This window comes from Heloderma suspectum, chromosome 6 (genome assembly GCF_057233095.1).
Source record: "Heloderma suspectum isolate Gila_16-S chromosome 6, 16-S_ref, whole genome shotgun sequence".
Lineage (NCBI taxonomy): Eukaryota > Metazoa > Chordata > Lepidosauria > Squamata > Helodermatidae > Heloderma > Heloderma suspectum.
This window is the reverse complement of record NC_139463.1, coordinates 105,830,994-105,858,889: the sequence shown is the minus strand read 5'-3', so window position 1 is coordinate 105,858,889 and position 27,896 is coordinate 105,830,994. Positions and strand designations below refer to the sequence as shown.

The 27,896-nt window shown below is 44.3% G+C and overlaps 2 protein-coding genes across 2 annotated transcripts; one reads left to right on the top strand and one right to left on the bottom strand.

Moving 5' to 3' along the window:
* Positions 1–11,664: 11,664 nt before the first annotated feature.
* On the top strand, positions 11,665–23,258 carry LOC146342290 (vomeronasal type-2 receptor 26-like). The gene is made up of 5 exons (XM_084808485.1): positions 11,665–11,955; positions 13,426–14,280; positions 16,715–16,942; positions 21,399–21,525; positions 22,357–23,258. The coding sequence occupies exons 1-5, from the start codon at positions 11,665–11,667 to the stop codon at positions 23,256–23,258; spliced, it is 2,403 nt and encodes an 800-aa protein (XP_084664611.1).
* A 3,096-nt stretch (positions 23,259–26,354) lies between these two features.
* Positions 26,355–27,233, bottom strand: LOC146342289 (olfactory receptor 10A4-like). The gene has a single exon (XM_084807784.1). The coding sequence runs from the start codon at positions 27,231–27,233 to the stop codon at positions 26,355–26,357; it is 879 nt and encodes a 292-aa protein (XP_084663910.1).
* Between the last annotated feature and the right edge of the window lie 663 nt (positions 27,234–27,896).

The window sequence follows — 27,896 nt, the reverse complement described above, 5'->3', positions numbered from 1 at the left end:
CATATGCATACTGCCTCTGACACTGGAAGTAGTCATGACTAGTAGCCATCGATAACTCCATGAATGTGTCTAATCCCCTTTTAAAGACATCCAAATCGGTGGTCATTACATCTTATGGTTGCAAATTCCATAGTTTTTTAAGTGCTGTATGAAGAAGTCCTTCCATTTATCTGTCCTGAATCTCCCACCAGTCAACTTCGTCCGATGACGTCAGGTTCTAGTATTATGAGAGAGGGAGAAATAAATGTCTCCCTAACTTCAATTAGATGTTTTTTAAAAAAATAATTTAAGTTTTGAGAAGACTCTTTCTGCAGAGGCAGAATGTCAAATACACCACATATGCTGTCATCTGCCCTCATCTTTCCGTTCTTCTGAGCACCTTTTCCAGAATAGACCACTCCCATTCCTGTTGCTTATGGATCCTACTTATTCCAGCAGTGCAGCCTTCTAAACCTAGCCCTTGCTGTCTTCGTTTACTCAGGGTCCCAACTATCATAATGGTTTCATATAGTGAATAGTCAGCAATACTCACTGACAAGTGGCTTGTATTCATTTCCCCAAATGAAGACAATGGAGAATTCCTTTCATGAGATCAAAGAGGGGTTGCCTGTTTCTCTGGCTGCCCAGCCCTCTGCTATAAGACTGTACGTCAGGTGCACAAGAGAATAGCAGCCTCCTGGCAATTACCAGTACACATGCTTTCCGTGGCAAATGTCAAGGCAAAAGGCAATGTGTAAATTCCTGACGCAATATAGATATGGTCCCCTGTGCAATCATAATGCCAAATGTCACTCCCCACAGAGCTACTCATCCTCACTTAAGTAAGGACTACACAGAGAGAAAAGAAGCAGAAATCCACACTGCAATCCAGCTTTGCTGAATTTCAGTGAGATACAATGAGAAGCCACAGAGATTCTCATAGCCTTCATTGGCTCCAGTCTCCTGGCAGCTTTTGCGTAAGGAAGCATAAAGATGCTGCTGGTGGGTTGGTTAACACCATAACATCGACTCACAATAGTCTCGTGGAACCTGCTTTGCTGATCTATGCTTGGGGGACATGGTTTTATTCACACTCTGGTCCTAGGCTTGGCCTAATTTGGAGTCTGGTTTTGTCATCCGTTGGTGTTGTTGGTTCTCTTTGTTCACAAACAAACCTCAAAGGGCATCGTTAAGTATAATGAAGATGACGGTGCCATCGCCAGTAATAAAAGAGCTACCTCTCAGGTCCTCAGATGAAGACTAATGATGGCGTCATCCCAAGCCAATAGCTCCAAAGTCCCCAAAACCTCCATAGGATTCATGTACAGTGGAAAGAAAAAGTTTGTGAACCCCTTAGGACTGTCACATATTTCCAACCTAAAATGTTATTAGACCTTAATCTAACCCCATAATCCTAGATAAAGAAAAATAGATAACCTGATTAAACAAATGATGCACAAACATGATGCTTTTTCAACATTTATCTGTCCACAACTGATTCAACATTCATTATCCATGTGTGAAAAAGTGTGAACCTTTAGATCCAGTACCTGGTGGCACTCCTTTGAGCAGCAATGACTTCAAGTAAGCATTTCCTGTAACTGTTAGTCTCTCACATAGGTTTTGAGAAATTTTGGCTCATTCCTCCTTACAGAACTGCTTCAACCCAATGACATTTGAGAGCGTCCTTGGGATTTAGGTCCAGACTTTGACTAGGCCATGCTAAAACACTGGAATTTCTTCTTCAACAGCCATTCTTTTGGAGATCTGCTTGTATTTTTTAGCATCATTGTCTTGTTGAACCCACTTCAGTTCAGCTTCAGCTCATGGATGCATGGCCTGACATTCTCCTCTAGAATCTTCTGATACACTGCAGAATTCATGGTTGTGTCAAGGATGGCAAGCCCTCCAGATCCAGAGGCAGCAAAGCAAGCCCAAACTACCACATTCCCACCACCATGCTTAATGGTTGGGTTGATGTTCTTCTGTTTGAACTCAGTGTTTGTTTTTCACCAAACATAACGTTTCTCATTGACGCCAGAAAGTTCTATCTTTGACTCATCTGTCCAGAGAACATTGTTCCAGAAGTCCTGGGGATCATCTTTGTGATCTTTAGTGAAATGTAGATGGGCAGCAATGTTCTTTTTAGAGAGCAGTGGTTTCCTCCTGGCTATCCTCCCATGAACACCATTCTTATTCAGTCTTTTTCTGATTGTTGAGGCATGAACACTCACATTAGCCAAGGCAAGAGTGGCCTGCAGATCCTTGGATGTTACTCTGGGGTTCTTTTTGACTTCCTGGATGATGGGCTGGTTTGTTCTTGGAGAGATTTTGGTAGGACAATCACTCCTGGGTAGAGTGACTGTGGTCCTGAACCTTCTCTGTTTGTAGGCTATCTGTCTGACAGTGGATTGGTGGAGCCCCAAATCCCTAGAAATGATTTTGTAACCCTTTCTAGACTGATGAGCAGCAATAACTGCCTTTCTGAGGTCCTCATGTGTCCTTTGATCCTGGCATGATGTGTTTCCACACAACCATATGGTGAAGACCAAACTCACACACCTTTTTGATCCTTTAATAGGGTGGGGCCTCCCAAACTCATCCTTGAAGATCTATCTAATTACTTAAACACCTGATTCTAATTATTCCCTTTAATTGAGCTGATGCAACCAGGGGTTCGCTTACTTTTGCACATACCCTAACTCTTAAGTACTCATTGTTTTCCTAATTTATACATCTTTTTATTTCACATGACATGGAATTGGTTAAGATAAATCCTACTGGATATTTAGAAAAGAACTAGTTTAGATTCACAAAGGCTATCATGGTAAAACTATAGAATTTCCATAATTAAGGGTCACAAACTTTTTATCACCACTGTACTTAGTATGAATGCCAGAAGCAGTAACTGAAGAGTGGCATTGTCCTGCCCTAGACAGGTCCTGGCTCTTTGCAAAGCAAATACAGGGAGGTATACAATAGAGTAGACAATTTAGCCAGCAAATGGTCAAGAGCACAGGTTTCAGTCCTGTGGGGTTCAGGCTACAGCTGGAGTCTTCAAGGTAGCAGGCAAAGGTTGGAGCACAGGCAAGCAGCTAGATACGTGCGGTCAGGCTAAGGCAGGAGTGGTTGAGATAGCAGGCAGAGATCAAAACACAGTTACGCAGGGTCAGGAAACAGTCCAATAGCACAGAGCATCAATCACAGAGCGAAGTAACAAACACTAGAGCTAGCAGAGGCATTGTTTCCAACAATTCTCAAGTTACCAGTGAGAGCTGATATAGCTAGAGCTACTAGAGCCCCACCCAGTGCTCAGCTGCATCCCATCAGAGGCTTGACAGATGTCCTCCTCATGAGGAGAGCCCAACTCATGAGGAGTGCTCTTCAGTAAGTGAGGACTCCCTCGCCCAGCCATCATCCTATCATGGACCTTAAGGTGCCAGCACTCTCAGGGACTAGTAGGTCATCCAACATGACAGCCTCTGCCTCTCTAGGAGGTGGATTCAAAAGCATCACTCCTGAGGGTCCCAGACCATCTTGGCTAATGCCAGGCTCTCCTGAGGGTTCCACTGGCTCTAACGGTTCTGGCTCCTCCTCTAAAGATGACTCCAGTGGTGGCATGACACCTGGGACCATGACAGGCATAACCATGCAGTAGAATGAAGTGGGAAGGATGTGCTGGGGTGGTAGAAGCAAGGACAGTACCACTTCAGACTGCTGGTGGGAAAATCATATTTTGAGGTCTTCCTGCATTTTTTTTTTAAAAAACCTGCAACTAGAAAACTAGTGCATCAAGGAACAGACTGGGACAAAACCATGACAAAAGGACATTCAGGGCAGCTAATAATCAGAAGACCAAGACTAAAACAAAAACTTAAAACCATCATAAAAACAAATAAATTAAGAACACAACCATAAAAGAAATAAACAGCACCAAACACAGCACACGGCAGAACATTAAAAAATGGCACCCCCCTGAACAGCAGTGTGGAATGGTACAGCCCACTACCTCCTCGGGATGGCTTGAATTAGCAAAAGAAACCCGATATCCCTTTCACACAACCTGCTTTTCCAACGCAACTGTTACAGACTACACACGGCTACTTGTCTCTCAGTTTCAGTTCATCACACCGCCCTCCGTTTCCCCTTTTGGAGTAAGAAAATGAATGAAATTTAATAACAATACAATGGGCTGGTTCACATGATCTTAGGCACCCATACCAGCTGCCACTGTGAATATTCCAGCTGCTGCGGATGGTCACCTCAGCTTATTGTGACATCCAAACCTGGCATAGGGTGGGTTGTTGCCATGGTTAGCAAACCATCCAAAACCAAAGAACAGCCCATGGGTTGTGGGTGGTTTGTTAACCATGGCAAAAAACCCACCCTTGCCAAGTTCAGACATCATGATAAGCCACAGTGACCACACCCCATGGCTTGAATATTCACAATGGCAGCCAGCCTGCCCCACAACCCACCATGGCTTATTTATTTAAGCTATGGTAAGCACCAGCAATTGTGCAAACCAGGCCATTGACTAGGGACTTCCTTTGGTGTGTGAGGTCAGATCCTGGCATCCTCAGAGCCTTTCAACAAATCCTTGGGAAATGACTGCATATGTATGATGGATGAATGAGTATCATATCCATCTATATCTTAAAAAATAAAATTGGTAGTCCAATGCAGAAGGACATAATTGTGTGACCCTTTTAAAACTGAGTTCTCATAATTAATCTCTTGAACTATAAATCAGCTGTCCCCAAACTGGTGCCCTACAGATGTGATAGACTACAACTCCCAGCCTCCCCAGGCTCAGGGTGCTGGGAGTTGTAGTCAAACACATCTTGAGGAGCCCCCGGTTGGGGAAGGCTGCTATAGATCATCAAAGGGTTTGGTTTGATTGAATGGATTTCTGGAGTACATATGAAGCTGCCTTATGCAGTGTCAGAACATTTGTCCACCTAGCCCAGTATTATTTAATTTCTGGATCTCAGACCAATGTCTTTTCCAGCCCTGCCACCTGAGGTCCTTTAAGTAGACAGGTCAGGGACTGAGCTGGGAATCTTATGCTGTATATTGAGTGCAGTGATGAAGAAGAAGAAGAAGAAGAAGAAGAAGAAGAAGAAGAAGAAGAAGAAGAAGAAAAAGAAAAAGAAGAAGATCCTAATGGGCCAAATCCTATATATAAGCCTCATAGAAAACTGTAGGCGTGAGAGGACTTCATTAAATGTAAGGGTCAAACTAGATGTGACATTATACATGTCTTTAAGGCTGCAGTCCTTTGACCCATGAGACAATGTCCCAGGGGGCATAGGAAAGACGGGATTTCCCCCTCTTAGTTTAGAGACAGAGATCCAATCTTGGAGGAAGAGTTCCCAACTTGATTTCCCCCCTTCCTGCCCCAGTGGCCCTTCACTCTCCGACATCAAAGCGGGGGGGTCAGCAGATCAGACCATGGCATAGGGGAACCGGGAGAGGTTCTGGATCATGGTCATTGTTATAAATAGGCACACTAGGGCATGTGCTCCAAACTTTCTGTGATGTGCCCTAAATCATTTTAGGTACCCCAGTGACATCATCTACCTTAATACAAGCCTGCCTCTTTCCTCTGAGCTCAGCCTTGTAGTGACTAGGAAACCTTAGGGAATCAGTCCATTATCAGGCCAATAGGGGGTATAGCATGAAGGTGGCAGCCTTTTAAACTAGGGATGTACGAAAATCACTTACCTGTTCACGGATTATGTTTATGGGGGGGGAGGCGTTCCGTCCCTCCCCCTGGAATCCTGGACGAGGGAGGAGGAGCTCCGTTCCTCCCACCCGGAATCCTCTGCAGCCAGCTGTGCTCCGCGGCAGCTCCGCGGAGCACCCAGCCAGGCCCAGCCAGGCCAGAGCCATCCACAGCCGGATTTCCGGCCACGGAGGGCTCTGGTGGGGGGGGACTGCATACGCAAATGGCGGTGGCTACGGCCTCCGCCATTTGCGTTCCTTATTTTTGACGTCTTAATCTTCATAAATATTTACGTAGACTAAGACGGCAAAAATAAGGGGAATGCAAATAGCGTAGCGGATGCTATTTGCGTTCCCCTTATTTTCGCTGTCTTAGTCTACGTAATTATTTACGTAGACTAAGACGGCCCAAAATAAGGAATGTAAATGGCAGCGGCTACGCTATTTGCGTTCCCCTTATTTTCGCCGTCTTAGTCTACGTAATTATTTACGTAGACTAAGACGGCCCAAAATAAGGAACACAAATGGCAGCGGCCGTAGCCGCCACCATTTGCGTATGCTTTTTTTTTTTTTACCCAGTCATTTTAGGCTACGTATGTTTTTACGTAGCCTAAAACATCTGGGTAAAAAAAAAAGGCATACGCAATTGGCGGCGGCTGTAGCCACCGCCATTTGCGTACGCCTTTTTTTTTTACTTACGTAGCCTATCACTTACTTACTTACATAGCCTATCACGTGTGTGTAAAAAAAAACAACTGCAAATGGCGGCGGCGGCAGCCAGTCGGAAGACCAGCCGCCGCAGCCGCCACCGCCCGGAAGATCCGCCCCAGGTAAGTCTCGTCCCGGGGGGATCCGCGGGGGGGCGGGGGGTGGCAGGCCGTCCCGCCACAGATTTCGGGGGGCTGAATGCACTGGCATTCGGCCTCCCCGAGATCTGTGGCAGAATTCTCTGCCATCCCTATTTTAAACTATAGGATTCTCTGCCACATTTCCTTCCACAGTTTGCCCACTATTTTTTCTCTCTCTCTACCTTTCTACTCTTACATGGCCATTTTTGGGAGGCTGCTTACAAAGAAAGTTTGAAGAGGGTGGGGGAAAGATAGGAAGAGCACCCTGTGAAAGATTGGTATTTCACACAGCATCTGATTTTACTGCCCCAAACTGAAATATGTGTCCAAATGTAACCCCAGTTTCCCTACCACCAACCCAATGGATTGGTGGAAACCATGGAACCTGCGTTCATACATGCAGTAGGGCATGAGGGAGAAAGATGCTGACTTCAAACTAGCATTCCATGCCTCCAACCCAGCAGGACCCTGTTCCCCTAAATCAGGTGGGGGAAAATCAGTGAGCAACTTATAAAACAAGAAGTAGGATTTATTTAACATGAAAGTGAAAAGGGGGAAGATAGGGCTGGCTCAAATCAATGATTCTACCAAAATCCATGAAATCAGGTGAGTAATTAATTTAGAATTGTTTTAGAAAATTTATCAGACCTAGCTTTATTTCAGTGAATGAATTCTAGGCTGTTCCTCCTGTTTCTAAAAAAAAATGTGCCTGAGGCTCCCTCACTAATATAATGGAGGGAACAGAGTTTGCAGCCCATATAAATGCATACTGGAGATGCTTCCTCCTTTGAAATAAATGGGGAAGCTCTGGTAATTAGGGACTCTGTCCATACCCACTGAGATCTTCATGCTTGCCAAAAAAAAAACTGCTTGACTGCTTGACCAAGCATCACCATATATGTTTACAGCTACCATTCATTTCAATGAAGCATGTATAGAAGACTTTCCCAGTGGATTGTGCTCAGTGGATCAGATCTGATTGTCTCCCACTCAGCTACCCATAATGGCACCCAAAATCCACCATCTTTGGTGGCCATGTCATGTTGCTCCACAGTGGGGCACCCTTGCTAGTCAGAGGAGACAATAGTGTAGTAATGGTCTGACCTGGGTGAAGGCAGTTTTCAATGTCCTTGACCAGATAAGGTTCTGGACTGGACATCTGCCATTCTGTTCCTATGGCAATCCTTATCCATTCTGAAAGTTAGGCCAGCTCTCCAAGAGGCTGCTTCTCCCCAACATAGTTCCCTATACAGGAGTCCTCAACACGGCACCCACAGGGAACCTCTAACCAGTGACCACAAAGCTCTCCACTCTCTGTCCCCTTTTTAATTAACAACTTGAAAAACATTAGGGTGCCAGGTTTATTTTATTTATTTATTTATTTATTTATTTATTTACATTTCTATACCACCCAATAGCTGAAGCTCTCTGGACAGTTCACAAAAATTAAAGCCACAAAATACAGCTCTTTCCTGTTCCTGCACCTACCATTGATCTGCTGTTCAGTGGGCAGGAAAAGAAGAAAGAGTTGCTTCCTGACTCCACCCAATCTTCTTCTGCCCACACAGACCTTTCCTCTTTGCCCTCTCTCAATCTCACCATTCCCAGCCTCTAGCCTTGCTGTTTTTCTCCACCCACCCCATTTCCTCACTATTTCTCTCCCTTCCCCATCCCTAGCCATTTTTCTTTCCCTTCCTAGCTCCTAGGCTTGCTCTTTCTCTCCTACTCGCCCCTTTACCTGGCTGCTTCCACTCTCAGCCTCTATGTCTCTCCCCCCAACTCTTTACCTTGCTGTTTCTTTCCCCCACCTACCCACGAGCCTCACTCTTTCTCTTACCTCTATCTCTTTGCCTTGCTATTTCCCCCCTCCCTCCCAGCCTCTAGCCTCACTATTTATCTCCCCCCACCTCCAACAAACACACTTCTTTTGACTAGCCAGGACCCCATGGCAGCCATTATGTGACTACTCACATCCTCCATGTGAGCCCTTTTGGCTCCATGGGAGCCATTTCTCAATTTCCCAAATGTGCCCACAGACCCAAAAAGGTTGGGGACCCCTGCTCTGTACAATAGAACTGTTCCAAGATCGAGCAGGCCATGCCTTGGAGTGGAATCACAGATACATATTTTCTTTGGTTGTTCTGAGACTTGAAGACTGGCAAAACAAATGATATGCCTTGGAATTATTAAAATTACTGTTATCGGTAGTGCTGTTTTCAGAAGCCCCAAGGGGTATCACAGGCCACATGCAAATTACATACCCAAAGCAGTACATTTGAAGCATAATATTCTGTGCTGAGTCTATAAAGACTCTTTTCCAACTTGCTCCACCCCAATCTGGGAGGTTATTTTGAGGCAGGCACACGTCTGTCAGCCCAAGCTTTTCTGTATCTTCTACCAGGACTGATAATACTGATGGTGGCCATTAGTGATCATGAAGACATCATATTGGAGCTTGGCCCCAGACTTGTCAGTATGCCATCTGATTTTGCTTCTGCTATTCCTATGCTATTCTTCCAGCAAGGGTTTGAACTCCTCCATATGCAGTTGGAGGACAACAGTAAGAACTCCTTCATATAGTCCTTCAGATCAGATTATCATTGGTGAATTTGTATCCATTTCACTTGTCAACTTCAGTGTGCCAGAGTTTAAGGAAAAGGCATCTTCCTCTCCAGTAAATGCTCTGTAAGCAGTTCTTTATTTTTTATTTTTGTAAAAAAGACCTGCCTATTCAATATGGTCATTCTGAGCTTGACAAAATACATTACTACTTTTAAGCAGCAACCTGTCTCTTTCTTTTATTCTTCTCTAAACCTTGGTTGTAAACATTCAGAATAATTTCCCACACTCCAGTTAGTAGAGCCATTAGCAGGTAAAAATTAGATCTGCTTTTTCTCAAAATGTCTCCAAGGGCCTGTCTACATGAGAGGTTTTCTCCAATGCTGCTGTGCCTTAAAGTCATTAGGGACACATGACATCATGGCCACTCTGCAGCCACCCCAGAGTTTACCTGTGAGGAAGCCTCATTTTTGCAGAGTACTTTTACTCCATTGTTTTTCTTTAATTTGGCTCCCCTGCAGTTGAGCTGCCCATCCCTCCACTTTAAATTCGGTACAATGGGGGTGTTCCTAGGGGTGTGTCTTTCACCTGGCTGTGCCTCCACAACCTAGGTAACTAGAATAACTAGCCTGCCTTTCCAACACATGAAAGTGCTACAGTGGTCTTTCAAGCATTCAGAATCCCACTGCTCTTCCTTTTCACCAGTGGGAGTAATTAGCCTCTGTGATTACACACTTCTCTGATGTTTGCATTACTTAGGTCCTGTGATGTTGTGTGAAGTCACTTATCTGATGTCTTGTAACTTCGCTTCTCTGTGATGCTTGCAGTAAGGGCTTAAGGGCTTAACTATAGTAGTGATCTACTAAGCTGTCAGGATCACGGGAGCAGAGAAGCCTGTCACTGCCAGCAGGGAGAAGTGCCCAAGGAAAGAGAAAGGGGGGTTGGAAACTATAACTCCATAACAATTTGCTAAAATGGGGCAAAATGGGGTGGGGGGTTGCTCTCATAGAGAGCCTTCAGATGCTGCGCTAGAGAATCAGGCATTTTGGTTTCTTCATGCAAAAGTGTGCATATAGGGGAAATGGGGTGGGGGGAATAACTCCACGACAGTTTGCTGGAGTGGGGCAAAATTGGGGAGGGGGCTCTCATAGAAAGCCTTCAAATGCTGCACTGGAGAATTGGGGATTTTGGCTTCTTCATGCAAAAGTGCATACATTGGGGGAAAGTGGGGGGAGCTCTAACTCTGTGAAGATTTGCTGGAATGGAATTGTGAATTAGTTACTCGCCATTCATAATAATGTAGTAACAGGGGGAAGCCTGGACAGGGGTGGGGAAACAAGCCTCTCTCATTGGTTGAGCCCTGGCCAGGTTGATAATGTTCAGTTGCACTCCCTCCACCCAACCTAGAAATATGGTCCTTTCAAGCACTTTGTGACCCCTGAAAACCGGATTTTAAAGGTACGGTACGCTCTTGATTTTTCATGATTCTTGATTCATGAGTCCCTGACAGACCAAAGCCGATTCCATGAAAATCCAGATAATACCCTCACTTCTCATTCCATTGTTGTGAAGATCCCCCCAAGTGCAATTTGGATATTTTCAAAAATGTTGCCTTTCCTCCCTACAAGTACAGTGTTGTGGTTCCGTAGATTTAGATGTAGAAAGGAAGCAAGCAAGCACAGAGTAATTAATAGAATTCCTATTTTAGGCAGTCCTGATCAATCCAGACCTTCATAGATGGCTATGAATATCCCAAATATTGGCATCAAACCCCAAAATATCCCCCCTCCCTCTCCAGCAAACCAGCAACACTGTCTGGAAAAATAGTGGGAACATCAACAAGAATTTCTAGTTATCATTTTGTGTTGTTTGCCCTGTCAACAAACACTGCATATGCCATGGTGAGGAAGAAGAGAGACAAAGAGAGATGAACAGAAAGACGGTGAAGGAGAGAGGCAGGTGTTTGGGAGGGAAAGAGATAGGAGAGAAGACGATGTGCACAAGATAGAAGCTGAAGACGGGGTGGGAGAGATGTGTTTTCCCATGGCTTGAGGGGAGTGGGTAGGGCTGCACTGAAATCTTTCCACCACCCAAGGCAGTATGCCCGCAGTCATAACTTTGTGTCCTCTGCTTGCTCAGAAGGACAACAAAGCTCAGAAGGACAACAACACAGAGATGCGGGTTAGGAAAAGACACCCTGTCCCTCTTTACTCAGTCATAATCCTCACGGTGTACAATGGGCTTCACACCTACTTAAGTGGGAACAGAACTGCAGCTTGGAAAGAAGAAAAAAACTTCACCGGTGGTGAACTGTCTTTTGGTTTGGGGTTTTCCACATCCGCTGCGTGGAATTGGATCTTTTTGGCTGTGTTGCTTACACACTTCTTCCCATGTTGTCTGAGGAGATAATCCTCATATCCTTAGTTTGAGCAAGATTTTTCTATGGTTTGTGTGCCTACATCCAACGTAGATAGGTAAATCATAATGCAAGCCATAATGCAATTGGTCTCTGATGTCAAGATTTAAGACAATATGACAATCTCATTGCAGCATGATCCCTAGAAACTACCAGCATGTCCTTGCCTTTGTTTTTGCCATTCATGAGATCAACAAGGATGCTGAATTGTTACCCAACACCACGCTGAGATCCAAGATTTATAGGAATGGTTTTTATTCAAGGCAAACCTGTGAGAACACTCTGCATCTTCTCTTTACGAGAAAAGGAGATCCTCCTAATTACAACTGTGGCAGGGAAGATGCATTAATGGCTGTTGTTGGTGGTCTCACCTCCCCAAACTCCATCCAGATGGCCAATGTCTTTAATACCTACAAGATACCACAGGTATGCATTTAGAACCTGATAGAGGCAACCACAAAGGGAGTTTCTACTTGTGTCCAACATCATAATTGGCAAGGGTAAAAATTTCTGCCAAGCCCACAGAGCTCTTAATTGGCAGCATTTCCATCTTGCTATCTATGGTGATCTCTGGAAACAAGAACCCACAACACCTAGAGTGCAATCCTATATATGAATTAGATAGAATTATTGAGGCAACCACAATGAGAATGGGTGCCTCTAGTTGTGTCCGACGTCAAAACTGCTGAGGGCAAAAGTCTCTGCCCAGTCCTCTGAAGTCTTAATTGGCTGGATTGCCTTTTCAGAATCTATAGTGATTTCTGGAAGCAAGAACCCACAACACATAGAGATAGATCATGGTAGATGATGATGAGAGAGAGAGATTGAGAGTGAGAGAGAGAGAGAGAGAGGATTGCACTCTAGTATCTTCTCAGAAGTAAGTCCCCCACAACACATAGAGATAGATCATGGTAGATGATGATGAGAGAGAGAGATTGAGAGAGAGAAAGAGAGAGAGAGAGAGAGAGAGAGAGAGAGAGGATTGCACTCTAGTATCTTCTCAGAAGTAAGTCCCCCACAACACATAGAGATAGATCATGGTAGATGATGATGAGAGAGAGAGATTGAGAGAGAGAGAGAGAGAGAGAGAGAGAGGGGATTGCACTCTAGTATCTTCTCAGAAGTAAGCCCCCCACAACACATAGAGATAGATCATGGTAGATGATGATGAGAGAGAGAGAGAGAGAGAGAGAGAGAGAGAGAGAGAGGATTGCACTCTAGTATCTTCTCAGAAGTAAGTCCCCCACAACACATAGAGATAGATCATGGTAGATGATGATGAGAGAGAGAGAGAGAGAGAGAGAGAGAGAGGATTGCACTCTAGTATCTTCTCAGAAGTAAGTCCCCCACAACACATAGAGATAGATCATGGTAGATGATGATGAGAGAGAGAGATTGAGAGAGAGAGAGAGAGAGAGAGAGAGAGAGGATTGCACTCTAGTATCTTCTCAGAAGTAAGTCCCCCACAACACATAGAGATAGATCATGGTAGATGATGATGAGAGAGAGAGAGAGAGAGAGAGGATTGCACTCTAGTATCTTCTCAGAAGTAAGTCCCATTCAGTTCAACAGTGCTTACGCTCATGTAAGTTCTTATAGGATTGCAGTTTAAGACTCCAACCTCTGAATGGTACATGGCAGAAATGTGAATCTTCAGAAAACCAGTTACTTCCACATCCTGCTTGGTATCATTTTATAACCTGAATACTAGCGGTACTGGGTAAGTTTAATAGGAAGGGTAAGATTGGACTGACAGAAACCACAAATTCTACTATCAGGCCTTATTCAATGAGATCATGATTTTAACCTTGACAGACATTTGGGTAGAGTCAGTGTATGTTTGAGAAGAAAGGGATGGTTTTCTGAGATTAAAAATGATCGTATCATCTCCATTAGGTCAGCTATGGCTCCTTTGATGCAGCACTGAGGGACAAAATCCGGTTCCCTTCTTTCTACCGGATGGTCCCAAATGAAGAGCCTCAGTCTGCTGGGATCGTTCGGCTCCTCAAGCATTTGGGATGGAACTGGATTGGCCTCATTGTTTCAGATGATGACAGTGGAGAAAGCTTCCTTCGAACCCTGAGACCCAGGCTCTTGCAGAGTAATATTTGCAGTGCTTGGATAGAGGTGATCTCAATGGTAACAGGTTTTTTCCCAAACGAAATACTTCAAAAAAAATTGAGACCACTTAAATCTACTCTCCTACTGAGGGAAATCAATGTGATTCTTGTATATGGCGACAATCAGTCTCTGGAGGGTTTAAAAATACTTTTGTACTCTAATGAAATATATTATATGAAGCCTATAGAAAGGGTGTGGATCACAACAGCAGAATGGGATTACACTGCTGTATGGTCTAGAGACAAATTCAGCACAAAAACCTTCAATGGCACCTTGTCATTCATGCTCCATACAAATGTGGTGCCGGGATTTCAAGACTTTCTTGAGAGGATAAATCCATATAAATCTTCAGTTTCTTTCATTCAGCGGTTCTGGTTCACTGCCTTTCACTGTTCCCTCCCACAATATAATATTTATTCATGGACCAAGAAAAACTGCACTGGGGATGAGAAGCTGGGGAGCCTTCCTGGATCAGTGCTTGAAATGGAAATGTCTGGCCAGAGTTACAATATCTACAATGCTGTCTATGCCATCGCACATGCTCTCCAGGCCATGTACTTAGCAAGAGCTAAACAGAAATCCAGAGGAGATGGGGACAGATGGAACCTCTGGGAAGTTCAACCATGGCAGGTAGTCACAGCTACAGACAAATCACAGAAAGTCATAATTATGGAACCATTAAAAATAGAAGAAAATAAATATCATAAATAAATCAACCATGGAGGGGAGAAAAGCCTGATAGCAGACCCAGCTTCCAAAGCACAACTGAAAAGGAAGATCTCAGCCTCTTCCTAGCTCAGTGACAGAGAGGGAATCTTTGATGGGCAGCTCATGTACAACTTTATCTTACCCCCTTTTAAAGCCATCTCAGCGATAGGACATCACTACTATTAACCCATCTGAAATATCCCACCAAACCGTTTTATTGGGTGACCCAAAATGTTAGTATTATGACAAAGGGAGACCTCTATCTCCACCTCTTACCATTCATAATTTGATAAACCTCCATCATGACCTCCATTATTCACCTTTTTCTCAGACTAAAAAGCTCCAACCCCTTAATTTTTCCTAACAGGCAAGGCTGACCATTTGAGTGCCCTTGTTAGATATAGCCAGTTAATAAGAATTAATCCAAGAAGAATGATGGAGACCAGCTAGTCTAGGATTTCATAGAAACATGAAATATCCTCATATTATTTAGGGCATGACAGGGAACAGGATTTGATGCTCATTACATCTGGGCAGACAATATACAAGACTTGGTTTAGAAGAAAGGTGCTGGGGCAAAACCAACATTTCCAGACACTGAAGCAAGTCTCCCTAATCCTCAATAAGAGTGGGCTGACTGCGATGGCTCCTTGATTGAGGGGAAAACCTTCTCCACTTGCTCAGAAGCCCTGATTTCTTTATTATTACTTTGTAAATTCTGAGGCTGAGTCCTGGCATGGAAAATAGGTAATGGGATCTTTTCCCTGGTAAGCTGGTCCCTGTCGCTAGGTGGAGCTATAGTTCATTAACAGACCACATGTCACATGATGATGATTTCCAGTCCAGTCCTTGGATTCTCCAGTTAAAAGAGGAACCTCTGATCTCTGGTGCCAGGGCAAGGTACAAGCTTCTGCCCAACCCTCTGGAAAGCCACTGCCAGCCAGAGCAGAATTACTGAGATACTGTAGACAGACCAACAGTCTCATTCAGTATATGGAACCTTCATGGGTTCATAGTGAATTCCAGGAAACACTTCACCATCAGAATATTTATTTCATTTGTCATCTCCCATCTCAGTTTGGATGGAGCATTGTTGAATGTTTGGAAAGTACACGCATTTGCAAGTCTATCTTTGGTGTGTTAAGGAAATATCCAAGGCAGGTTAGGTTGAACAGTCAGAAATTTATTAAAGCACATCACGGCCATGGGAGAGACAGACAAAACTGTGTCTCTCCCCCAAAAAGAAAACAGGATGCATTTATACAGACTGAAAGTTGGAGAACAAAGAAAAACACACTACACATGCTCAGAAACCAGTTCGTACTCAGCACAGTCTTATCAGCACAGCGGCCTTCTTATCTTTAGGGATGAGTTACTTAGGTGGATAGGAATTACTTGCTTATGAGCAAATTATAACTACCTTCTCATGGTCACACACGCACACGCACTCAATCCCATCAGGCACCTCGCCTGAACCAAACTACTTACAAGGCCTAGTCAGGCCTACTTTCACAGGTGGTAAAGATACTTGGGGAAACAGATACTGAAAGTCTAAGGGTGCTTTCACACAGAGGGCTCCTAACACTGCCAAACACACTGTGCAACCAGGGGGGAAAGATAGTAAGACCAAAAAAAGACCAAAAAATGGAGGAGGAAGACAGGACTGTTCCAAACGGAAGGCAATGTCATCTGGGCACACTGGGAAATTCTGAGAATAATGCAGGGTGATTGCATGATAAACGCTTCTTCTGGAAGCACCCTAAGGGCACAATCCTATCATATCCACCGTGGATGATCTTTAGCCGCCCAACTCGGAGGCCTGTGATCATCCCAATGCAGAGCAGGAGGCTCAGCAGAGGCTATTTTTGCCTTCCTGTCCTCCCGCTCCACATTTTTGCTAGATGAGCCTTTTTGCCCATCTAGCTGGAGTGTTCCGGAGGGGGAGGGAAGGAGGCTGAAGAGGCCTCTGGATAGCTCATCCCCTCCCCTCCCCACCCACTAGAACACCCCTTTTACCCCCTTCTCTGAGGTTGCATTTCCAACCTTGGGGAGATTCTCTCTGCGCCAGCTGCAAGGGGGAGGGGGGGGGTGGAGCACAGATTCCCGGATCCGAGGTCAGGATGCTGTGTCCAACCTCAGATCTGGGAATCCAAAGTATCATATCCCCACCCTAGATGCTGTCTAGGGGGCATAGGATTGCTCCCTAAATGTCACAACTTGGGGAATTCCAAGGAAATTTAACCCATTTCTGACTGTCTGCCCAACCTGGTATTTATAAGGATGAAGTACAGTTTATAAATTATTTTAATAAATAAATTAACAATACATTGTAAACCATTTTTCTCCTCTGATTCAGCTTCACTCTTTTCTGAGAAGTATCCGCTTTAATAATAGTGCTGGGGAAGAAATATTTTGTAATGCCAATGGGGACCTGACAGGCGGATACGATCTCATCAACTTGGTCACCTTCCCCAATGAATCATTCCAGAGAGTCCGAGTCGGAAGGATGGACCCCCAGGCTCCTGCAGAGAAACAGTTCATAATCAATGAAAGTGCCATTGTGTGGAATCACAAGTTTAATCAGGTGGGAATGATTACTTTTGCTTTCACCATCATCTACATGCCAAATACTGGTATCCAGGATGGTTGATACTTTACAAGAATATGCTGGGCCAGACCTACACCTCATGTCATACTGATACGATCCCATCACGGTAACACTATGCACTTTTATACCTCGTAGCCCACGCAATGACAACTGCTGTGGAATTTTGGATATTACGGAATAAAAAGTGGGAAATAATGCCTCAAAAGCAGTATATGGGGTGTGTCATGTGTCCCAACAGTTATCAGTGCAATTCAGTGCCAGTAACAAGCACTAGTGTAGCTCTAGCCCTGGACATATAGGTTATTTATTAAATCCCTGATCAACATGTTTCTGTAGTCATGGTAGAACACATAATAATAGTAATGACACAAAAACATGAATAAATTCCCAATAAAAACAATCAATAATCCAAAACAAATTAATGCACCAACACATCAAAAATATAATACAAATACAAAAGGTAAACCCACACTGTAGGGGCTAAAATAATAGAAATTACAGAGCGATGCTGTGGTCCCTGGGAGAGTGTCTCAGGGACCATAGGGTAGGTCAGATGCCCCCTTCTAAGGTCAGAGACACTTCTGTTGGAAAGGGCCATTTAGGCCATCGAATCCAACCCCCTGCTCAGTCCAGGAATCCAGTCCAGGAATCCAGCCATTTGTCAGGGAGCTTAAAACATCCCTGACAAATGGCTGTCAAGTCTTGCTTGAATACCTCCAGTGATGCAGAGCCCTCCACCTCTCTAGGAACCCAGTTCCATTATCTCACTGCTCTGACCCTTAGGCCATTTTTCCTGCTGTTCAGCTGAAACCTGCCTTCCTGGAACTTAAGCCTGTTATTCCCTGTCCCACTGTCTTGGATGATAGAGAACAGGTTGCAGCCCTGTTCTGTTGACAACCCTTTAGGTACTTGAAAAGTGCTATCATATCCCCCCTCAGTCATCTCCTCTCAAAACCAAACATACCCAGTTCAATATTTCCTCACAGGATTTATCTTCTAGTCCCCAGATTGTCTTTGTTGCCCTTCTCTGAACTCATTCCAATTTATCTGAATCCTCTTTAAAGTGTGATGCCCAGAACTGGACACAATATTTGAGGTGAGGTCTGACCACATTGCATTGGCCTTTTTTGCAGCCGCATCACGCTGCTGACTCATATTCAGCTTGTGATCAACTACAACCTCAAGATCCTTTTCACATGTATGGTTGTCAAGCCAGGCGTATCCCCCATCTTATACTGGTGCTTTTGATTTCTTTTTTCTAAATGAAGAACTTTGCATATTTCTCTGTTAAATTGCATTCTGTTATTTTCTGCCCAGTTTTCTAACCTATGAAGATCACTTTGAATTTTGTTTCTGTCTTCTAAAGTATTAGCTATCTTACCCAATTTTCTGTCATCTGCAAGTTTGATAAGCATTTCCCCACCACCACCTCTTCCTCCAAGTCATTAATAGAAATGTTGAAGAGTACGGGGCCCAGGACTGAGCCCTTTAGCAACCCTGCCTAGCCCCTTGGCTTGACTGAACTTACAGCCTGAGACCAGTATATTTTCTACTAGAGATCTGCAGTGCATTATTTGGCCAATTATTTCTCTCTCTTTTGTTTTACTTTTAAGAGAACACAGAACAGAAGTATCTACAAAATACAAAAATCTATATAACACCACTAAATATATTATTCACTTCTGAAATTATACAAAACTATTGTTAAACTTAGTTAAACTATTAATTATGAGATAGTGGGGCATGAATAAACATTATTTTCCACATCGTAATTTGTCTTCCAATAACCAGTAAAAGAACTCCACTTTTTAATATTTATTTTCATAGAATCATAGAATAGTAGGGTTGGAAGGGGCCTACAAGACCATCGACTCCAACCCCCAGCTCAGTGCAGGAATCCAAGTCAGAACATCCCTGACAGATGGCTGCCCAGCCTCATCTCGAATGCCTCCAGTGTGGGAGAGCCCACCACCTCCCTAGGTAATTGGTTCCACTGTTATATTGCTTTAACAGTCAAGACATTTTTCCTGATGTTCATCTGGAATCTGGCTTCCTGTAACTTGAGCCCATTATTCCGTGTCCTGCATTCTGGGATAATCAAGAAGAGATCCTGGCCTTCCTCTCTCTGACAACCTTTCAAGGATTTGAAGAGCGCTATCATATCTCCCCTCAGTCTTCTCTTCTCAAGGCTAAACATGCCCAGTTCTGTCAGTCTCCCCTCATAGGGCTTTGTTTCCAGTCCCCTGATCATCTTTGTTGCCCTCCTCTGAACCTTCTCCAGTTTGTCTGCATCCTTCTGAAAGTGTGGTGCCCAGAACTGGACGCAGTACTCCAGATGAGGCCTAACCAGTGCTGAGGAGAGGGGAACTCATACTTCCCGGGATTTGGAAGCTATGCTTCTATTAATGCCGCCCAAAATAACATTTGCCTTTTTTGCAGCCACTTCATATTGTTGGCTCATATTCAGCTTGTAATCTACAACAATTCCAAGATCCTTCTCACTTGTAGTGTTGTTGAGCCACGTATCCCCCATCTTGTGAGTGTGAATTTGGTTTCCTTTTCCTAGCAGCAGAACTTGGCACTTATCCCTATTAAATTTCATTTTGTTCTTTTCTACCCAGTGCTCCAGTCTATCAAGATCACTTGAATTTTGTTTCTGTCTTCCAAAGCATTAGCTATCCTGCCCAATTCTGTGTCATCTGCAAATTTGATCAGCATTCCCTGCACCTCCTCCTCCAAGTCCTTAATAAAAATGTTGAAGAGCACTGGGCCCAGGACTGAGCCCTGCGGTACCCCACTCGTTACCTCTCCCCAGTTGGAGAAGGTCCCATTGATAAGCACTCTTTGAGTCCGATTCTGTAGCCACCTGTGGATCCACCGGATCGTTGTTTCATCTAGCCCACTTTGAGCTAGTTTGCTCATCAGGATATCATGGGGCACTTTGTTGAAAGCTTTGCTGAAGTCAAGGTATATTATGTCCACAGCTTTCCCATGGTCCACAAGGGAGGTTACTTGATCAAAAAATGAGATCAGATTCATCTGGCAGGATTTGCTCTTGACAATTCCAAGTTGGCTTCGAGTAGTCACTGCATTGTTTTCAAGGTGCTTACAGATGGATTGTTGTATAATCTGCTCCAGAATTTTCCCAGGGCTTGATGTCAAACTGACCTGGTTCCCAGGTTCCTCCTTTTTACCCTTTTTGAAGATAGGGACAACATTAGTCATCCGGCACTTCACCCATCCTCCATGATTTCTCAAAGAGAATAGACAGTGGTTCTGAGAGTTCTTCTGCCAGTTCCTTTATTACTCTAGGGTGCAGTTCATTTGGCCCTGGAGATCTGAACTTATTCAAAGTAATTAAGTGTTCCTTGACCATATGCTTATTGATCTCAGGCTACAATCCTACTCCTTCAGCCTGTACCTCGCCTTTGCCAGGCGGGTCATAGACCCTCTTTTGGGAGAAGACTGAGCCAAAGTAGGAATTGAGCACTTCTGCCTTTTCTCTGTCATCTATTATCATTTTGCCTTATTTAATAGCTGAAACACCATTTCTTTCCTCTGTCTTTTACTATGCACATAGCTGAAGAAAGCCTTTTTGTTGTTTTTAGCATCCCTCGCTAACCTCAGCTCGTTCTCAGCTTTAGCCTTCCTGATGCCATCCCTGCAATTCTGTGCTACCTGCCTGTACTCTTCCTTTGTTGCTTGGCCTTCCTTCCACTTCCTATATGTGTCCTTTTTTGTTTTCTAAGCTTTTTGTGAAGCCACATTGGCTTCTTCTGTTGTTTGTTTTATTTGTTTTATAGATTTAGGGTTCTGCTGTCTACCATCTCTAATTTCACCCTTCTACTGATTTTTAATCATTGCAAGATTTGGCAATGAGCTTATCCATTATCTGTTTAATTATTTCTGCATTTTTCCAGTTCTTAGAGATGATCAGCTTTGCTATTGTTCATAAATTAGAAATCATTGGTTCATGTATGTCTGATAGACATGAATGGAAAATCTCCACCAACCATGTTTTCAAGGCTGAGAATAAATCAAATCCAGTTATTATCCAGGCCCCAAGACCTTCCTATATTGTTGTGGTAAAGCTGAGAATTACAGCAAGGAGGAAAAACTACCTTCCTTCTGTAGTAAAGATTACATGCCAGGAGTACTGTGGTGAGCTGATAATGAATATCTGTAGGAGTGGCAAAAGAAGATGAGATCCTCTGCTGGTGGTAGAGGTGATGGTGATTAACACTGCTGTTTGGGTTCCTGTAGTTAGAGGTTCTGGGCTACCACTGTCATTAACAAAGAATAAACAACTACAACAGTTTGGGTTTCCTTCTTGGGAAGTTGTATCTGCTCTTATCTGAAAGCCAGAGAACAGCTCAGAAGCTTTGCTACAGCCATTTCCATCCCAAATGTCCTTCCTTGTGGTTACCACTAGATGCTGCCCAGTTCCACCTGCGTTGAGAGCTGCCACCCTGGACAGAGCATGTCCATCCAGCAGGGGAAGCAAGCGTGTTGCTATGACTGCATTGAGTGCCCCCAAGGGAGGATTTCCATCCAGATGGGTAAGTGAAGGAATCCAGAGTGACCTGGAAAACAATCCAGAAGTTTTAAATTCAGGTCTAATGTAGTTCTTCTCAGTTTTGCCTACACACGTGTATAAATGTATTCCCTTACATAGAGGACAGTGTAAGAGAGCAACTATCACACATATTGGGGATGTGGGGGAGAGGAAGTTCTAATATATTTTGTTTGCTGCAAGGTTAGATAAGATGCAAGGGGGTTACCCTTGAAGACAGTTCAGAAGTTGCAGCTGGTGCAGAACGCGGCGGCCCACCTGATTAAAGGCAGCCATCAGCGAGATCACATCACTCCAGTGCTGAAGGAGTTGCACTGGTTACCAGTTGATTTCCGGGCCCAATTCAAGGTGTTGGTATTGACCTCCAAAACCCTATACAGTTCTGGCCCAGCCTATCTCAAGGAGCGCCTCCAGCAACACCAGGGACGCTGCTCAAGGAGATCGGCCTCGGAAGGCCTTCTGTCTATCCCATCAGCCAGGACAGCTAGGCTGGTGAGGACTAGGGAGAGGCTCTTTCCGTGGTGAACCCCACTCTGTGGAATTCCCTCCCTAGTGACCACCGCCATGCCCCATCTTTGATGAGCTTCCACCAGGCTTTGAAAACCTGGCTGTTCAGGCGAGCAATTGGGGTGGGTTAGGGTTTTTTTTAGAGCAATGTTTTGTTCAGTTGATTATTCTGTATTTTGTGTTATTCGTATTGTACACCACCTAGAGTGGCTGGGTAGCTGGCCAGATGGGCAGCTAATAAATCAAATCAAGATGGAAGACATGTATTAGTATATTCTGGAAATATTGAGACATTGCTTCTTACTTTCAGACGCAGACCAATGTGAGAAGTGCCCAGAAGATCAGTATCCAAACAAGAACATGAACCAATGTATTCCCAAAGAAATAAGCTACCTATCTTATGAGGAGCCCTTGGGAGTAGTTCTGGCATCCTTGGCTCTTTTCCTTTCTGTGATCACAGCTGTTGTGATTGGGAGCTTCAGTCTGCACTGGAACACTCCCATCGTCAAAGCCAACAACTGGAGCATCACGTGTACCCTGCTCTCCTCTCTCCTGCTCTGCTTTCTCTGCTCCTTCTTGTTCATTGGGTGGCCTCAGAAGGTGACCTGCTTTCTGAGGCAAGCAGTGTTTGGCATAATCTTCTCCATCGTTGTTGCTTGTGTGTTGGCAAAGACCATCACTGTGGTTTTGGCCTTCATGGCCACAAAACCTGGAAACAGGATGAGGAAATGGGTTGGGAAGAGACTTGCTGTATCGGTCATCATCCTTTCTTCTCTTATTCAAACTGGCATCAGTGCTGTGTGGCTGGCAACTTCTCCCCCCTTCCCAGAATTTGACATGCATTCCCAGGTTGACACCATCACAGTCCAATGCAATGAAGGCTCATCCCTCATGTTCTACATTGTCCTGGGCTACATGGGGCTTTTGGCCATCATCAGCTTCACCGTGGCCTTCTTTGCCAGGAAGTTGCCTGATACTTTCAATGAAGCCAAGCTGATCACTTTCAGCATGTTGGTGTTCTGCAGTGTTTGGGTGTCTTTTGTGCCAACCTACCTGAGCGCCAAGGGGAAATACATGGTGGCTGTGGAGGTCTTCTCCATCTTGGCTTCTAGTGCTGGCTTACTGGCTTGTATCTTCCTCCCCAAGGTCTACATTATTATCCTGAGGCCTAAACTGAACACCAGAGATCAGTTAGTAAGGAAAAAGAATTGAAAGGGAACGTGATGTCATCTTGAGGAATGGCAGTCCATTAATACCTGGACAGGCTCATATGGGCGAATGAGGTCTTTCAAATATTCTGGTCCTAAATCATGGAGGACTTTATAGATCATAAACAGCACTTTGAACTGTGGCCAGAAATGGACTGGTAGCCTATAAAGCTGTTGTAGCAAGCATCATGTGTGCCATATAAATGACCCAGTCAATAGTCTGGCTCCAGCATTCTGGACCAGCTGAAGTTTCTGAACACTTTCCAAAGGCAGCCCCACTTAGAGTGCCTTCCAGTAGTTCAAATGAGATGTATCTAAGGCATGTGTGACTATGGTGGGATCTGACATCCCCAGGAATGGGCACAGTTGGCATTACAAATGCACTCCTGAGCACTGCCACAATGTGGTCACCCAGATTTAGGGGTGAATCCAGGAGTAGAATTGGAGCCTGTGACTTTCTGTGGTGGGGATGGCTTTCTTTTGCGTCTTGGCTTTCAGTGCTGGGCTACTGGGTTGCATTCATTTCCAGAATGCTACACTGTTTTACTAAAAGAGAACTGGAAACAACCGTTAACAAGAAATGGTGGTTTCTCACTTGATTCTTGGAAAGGTTTTGCTTTTGCACCTTTTCCCTCCCTGGTGTAACTGTAGTGAAAGGATTCCCTTCATTCTGTCCATGTTGAGTTTTGATTGCAGAGACTTACTAGGAAATGAGTGGCATCCAACTTCTACAATGTGGACCATCATGTAACTGCAGGCTATTAAGAAGAAATAAAGAGACCTGTCTGGAAAGCTGCCACACTACCTATGTTATTTTTGTCCTCCTTTTCACTTCTTCATGAGCATCCTCCTAGTTATCTTCCATGTCCTCAAGGCACATAGTCAGGGTGATGTGTGGTAAAGGCAGTCTCTGGCTAACACAAATAACAAGTTGCCCATATTTGCCATCAAGACTGACCTGGATACTTCGAAAGGTTTTGATGGTTGTCCTTATTGTTGGTGGCATTTTTTGGTGTGGGAGCTCTTCTGGTCATGCTGGTCTATATGCACATCATCCTTAGGATATCTTCCACTGACAGGAAGCACAGGCCTTCTCCAGTTGTGCCTCACATCTCATAGTGGTGGTGTGCCTTTTCTATGGAACCACCATCTTCACTTACATAAGGCCTTCCTCCAGCCACCAGCCAGACCAAAACAGGCTGGTAACCATGCTATATGAGGTGATTAGCCCTATGTTTGAACCTCTTGATCAACATAGATACCTTGAGAAAGGTGATAAGTCATAAATGGCACTAACATGGGATGGGTTAATAGCAGTGGAGGCTAGTGGTTCCAATTTTGGTGGGGCTGTGAATCCATTCTGGGTTTCAGGCAGAACCAGCCAAAACTCTAAAGGAGTTATCCAAGGTGCTTAACCCTATCCCCCAAGATAGGTTCAGAACCTTGGATAGGCCCTTTAGAGTTCTGGATGGTTCTGACTGAAACCCAGAATGGATTCACAGCCCCACTGAAATAGGAGCCACCATCTCCACTGACGTGGTCTACCACTGGGCTATAGCCCTTCCCTAAATATTTTGTATTACTATTTGGAAAAATCCATTAAGATGCAATCAGTTGGGGTGCGTACATATACTAGACTTTCAGACAGATTTGCCTGAAAAACCCAACACACTGGAAATAAGATGTAGAGACGGTTACTGACTGAAGAGCCAGTGAGAAGTGGGGGTTGGGGAGGTCAGGATGCCCAGTCTACCCAGATGCCCTCTTTTGGACTATCCACCATCCTGACAGTTCCCTCAATAGTGAGTAAGCAAAAGGATGCTCTGAGTCACTGTAGCCTGATTCTATGACACTCTAGCAGGTCTTGGCAGCCTCTACTATCATCTCAACTCCAGTGGAAGGTGTTGTGTGTGTGTTTACTATCATGCTTTTCAGGGAGACTGTGGGCTTCTTCACATGGAGCTTTTATCTTGCTATAGAGATTGGTTACTCATGGAAGTTTACGGGTTCTTTAGATGACGTTGTCAACCTCCAGGGCGTCATCCGCACTAAATGACCTTTATTCCATTTTTTGAAAGATTGGAGATAATGAGCTATCAAATTACAGCAGGAGTTCTGCTTGAGTTCCCTCATAAAAAAGGAAAACGCACAATAATAGAAGCTAGACCACAGCACCATCTAGCGGCTGTAGAATGAAACATATGGAACTCTTAGATAAGGGGTGGAAGGAGGCACATGTAAAGGGAGTCCATCGTGACCCTGCATTTAAAACGGAAGCAGAAAGCCCCATTTTAAATCCGCGATTTTAGGTTGGTGTAGAGATGCTCTGTAGACTTGGTATTCACTGTTATTCTGTAGGGCAGTAGAAAAGCTGGTTAGAAGAGACCTTTGATGACAAAGAGAAACCCTTAATAATTTCCTAATTTTTAGGCATCAAGCCTGAGATGAAAAATTCACTGAAAACTGCATTTCAACCTGATTGATCACCATGTGAAGGAGTATTGAAAAGAAAGAATCCCCATGCAAAGTGACCAGGAGAAATTGCCTAAGGAGTGATATTATCAGTTTTGGTATTTTTGCTATTTCAGATTGTGCTTTATATTTTCCAAGTATGTACTGATATATTTATTTTTAAACTGATGTGCATTCATGTGGTTGTTAGCCTTCCCCAACCCAGTGCCCTCTAGCTGTGTTGGACTACATCCCCATCCAAGATGGAAGTTGTTGTCCAACACATCTGGAGGAAATGAGGTTGAGGAAGGCTAGTGTAGTCACTTTGAAATTTAGAGGGGACATGGAAATAAACATCAGTTGGATTGTTAAGAACTGCCTGAAACATCCATCATGGAATTACTAATAGCGAACAGTTGCCTCCTCACGGAGTAATTTCCTGGTATTGCCATTTTCAGTAAATTTCTAGAACTATAAAACCATTCAGGTTACTATCTCTTGCTAAAGCACAAGGACTAACCAAAAGATACAGCCAAATGTAAACAGAAACCAGTTTTCTGTGAGAAAAAAAATTATTCAATGAAGGTTTGTAATGGGTGATTTTCTGTCACACCGAATCACAGGTATGAAGGCCCTGTTCCAGTAACAATCACATTTGAGGTTCTCCAAAGCATAGTTTGATACCCAGCGTTCTCCTCAGGGCCTCTTTGACCTCCTTGTTCCTCAAACTGTAGATTATAGGATTCAACATAGATGTCACAACTGTATAGAATAGGGCCAACAGTTTATCACTTTCTGCTGAGTAGCTGGATTTGGGCCTAAGATATGTGATAATGCCTGAACCATAAAAGAGCGAGACTACAATGAGGTGGGAAGAGCAGATGGAGAAGGCTTTACGCCTGCCCTCAGCCGATGGCATCCTCAAAATAGAGGTGATGATGTATACATAGGATGTGAGGATCAAAAGGAAAGGAGCAGTGATGAAAAGGACAGCCACCATATAGACGGCAATGACATTCATTGAGGTGTCACCACAAGCTAGTGTCAGGAGGGGCGGGATGTCGCAGAAGAAATGGTTGATCCTTTTGGGTCCACAGTAGGTCAGGCTAAAGACATAGTTGGTTTGGCCCAGTCCCACCATCACTCCCACTGACCACGAGGCCACTGACAGCTGGGCGCAGACTCCCCGGTTCATGATGACACTGTAGTGCAGTGGTTTACAGATGGCCACATAGCGGTCGTAGGCCATAGCAGCAAGGAGGCAGCATTCTGTGATGCCAAAAAGGGTGAAGAAGTACATCTGGGTGGCACAGCCCCAGAGAGAGATCTTTCCATTCTCCGACACCAGGCTTACTAGCATCTTGGGAACAATGGCCGTTGTGTAGCATATCTCTAACAACGATAGGTTCGTCAAGAAAAAGTACATGGGTGTATGAAGGACCGGATTTAACTTGATCACGGTGGTGATGACAGTATTTCCAGCCAGTGACACGGCATACATGGAGAGAACCAGCGCAAAGAGGAGCATTCGCAACCGTGGCAATTCAGAGAACCCAACGAAAATGAACTCACTCACCAGGGAAGAATGGTTGGCCACAGTCCACGTCAGAGAATGTCCCATCTGCAAGACATGGAAGGATTTCAGTCACAAATCATCCACATTTCTCTCTCCCTCTTTTCTCATTACTTAATATAGAGATGCCGAGGCTCAAGTCTACTTGTTGGTCACCCTCTCCACCCTGGGAGTCCTCACTTCTAGCCCCAGATGTATGGGCTGTGGCATAGAGCTAAAATGAAGAAAACAACTAGAGTAGCACACACGTGCACCACTAAATATCTGGTACTAAATTGAAAACATGCATTTGAGTGTAGCAAGATCAGGATGTGAATATAAAGGAGAATTACTCTCTCCTCATATATCTGTGGTGCTTATTTGCCTGGTATTGGCTGCCACCCAGATTCCATGGTACCCAAAGTGATGGACTGTATTGGGCCTCTGGTTATTCAGCGGTGATGAAAGGCATGCTGCACATGTTGAATGGCATTCTGGTTTCTGTTGCTTTGCTGAGCCCTTGATCTTCTTGGAAACAGAGACTGGGTTCATACAACACTCTCACCCATGCTCAGTGGCTGAATGTGGGTTGTTCTGGAACCATGGGTTAGCGTGTTGTCTGAACCCAGGATATTTTCT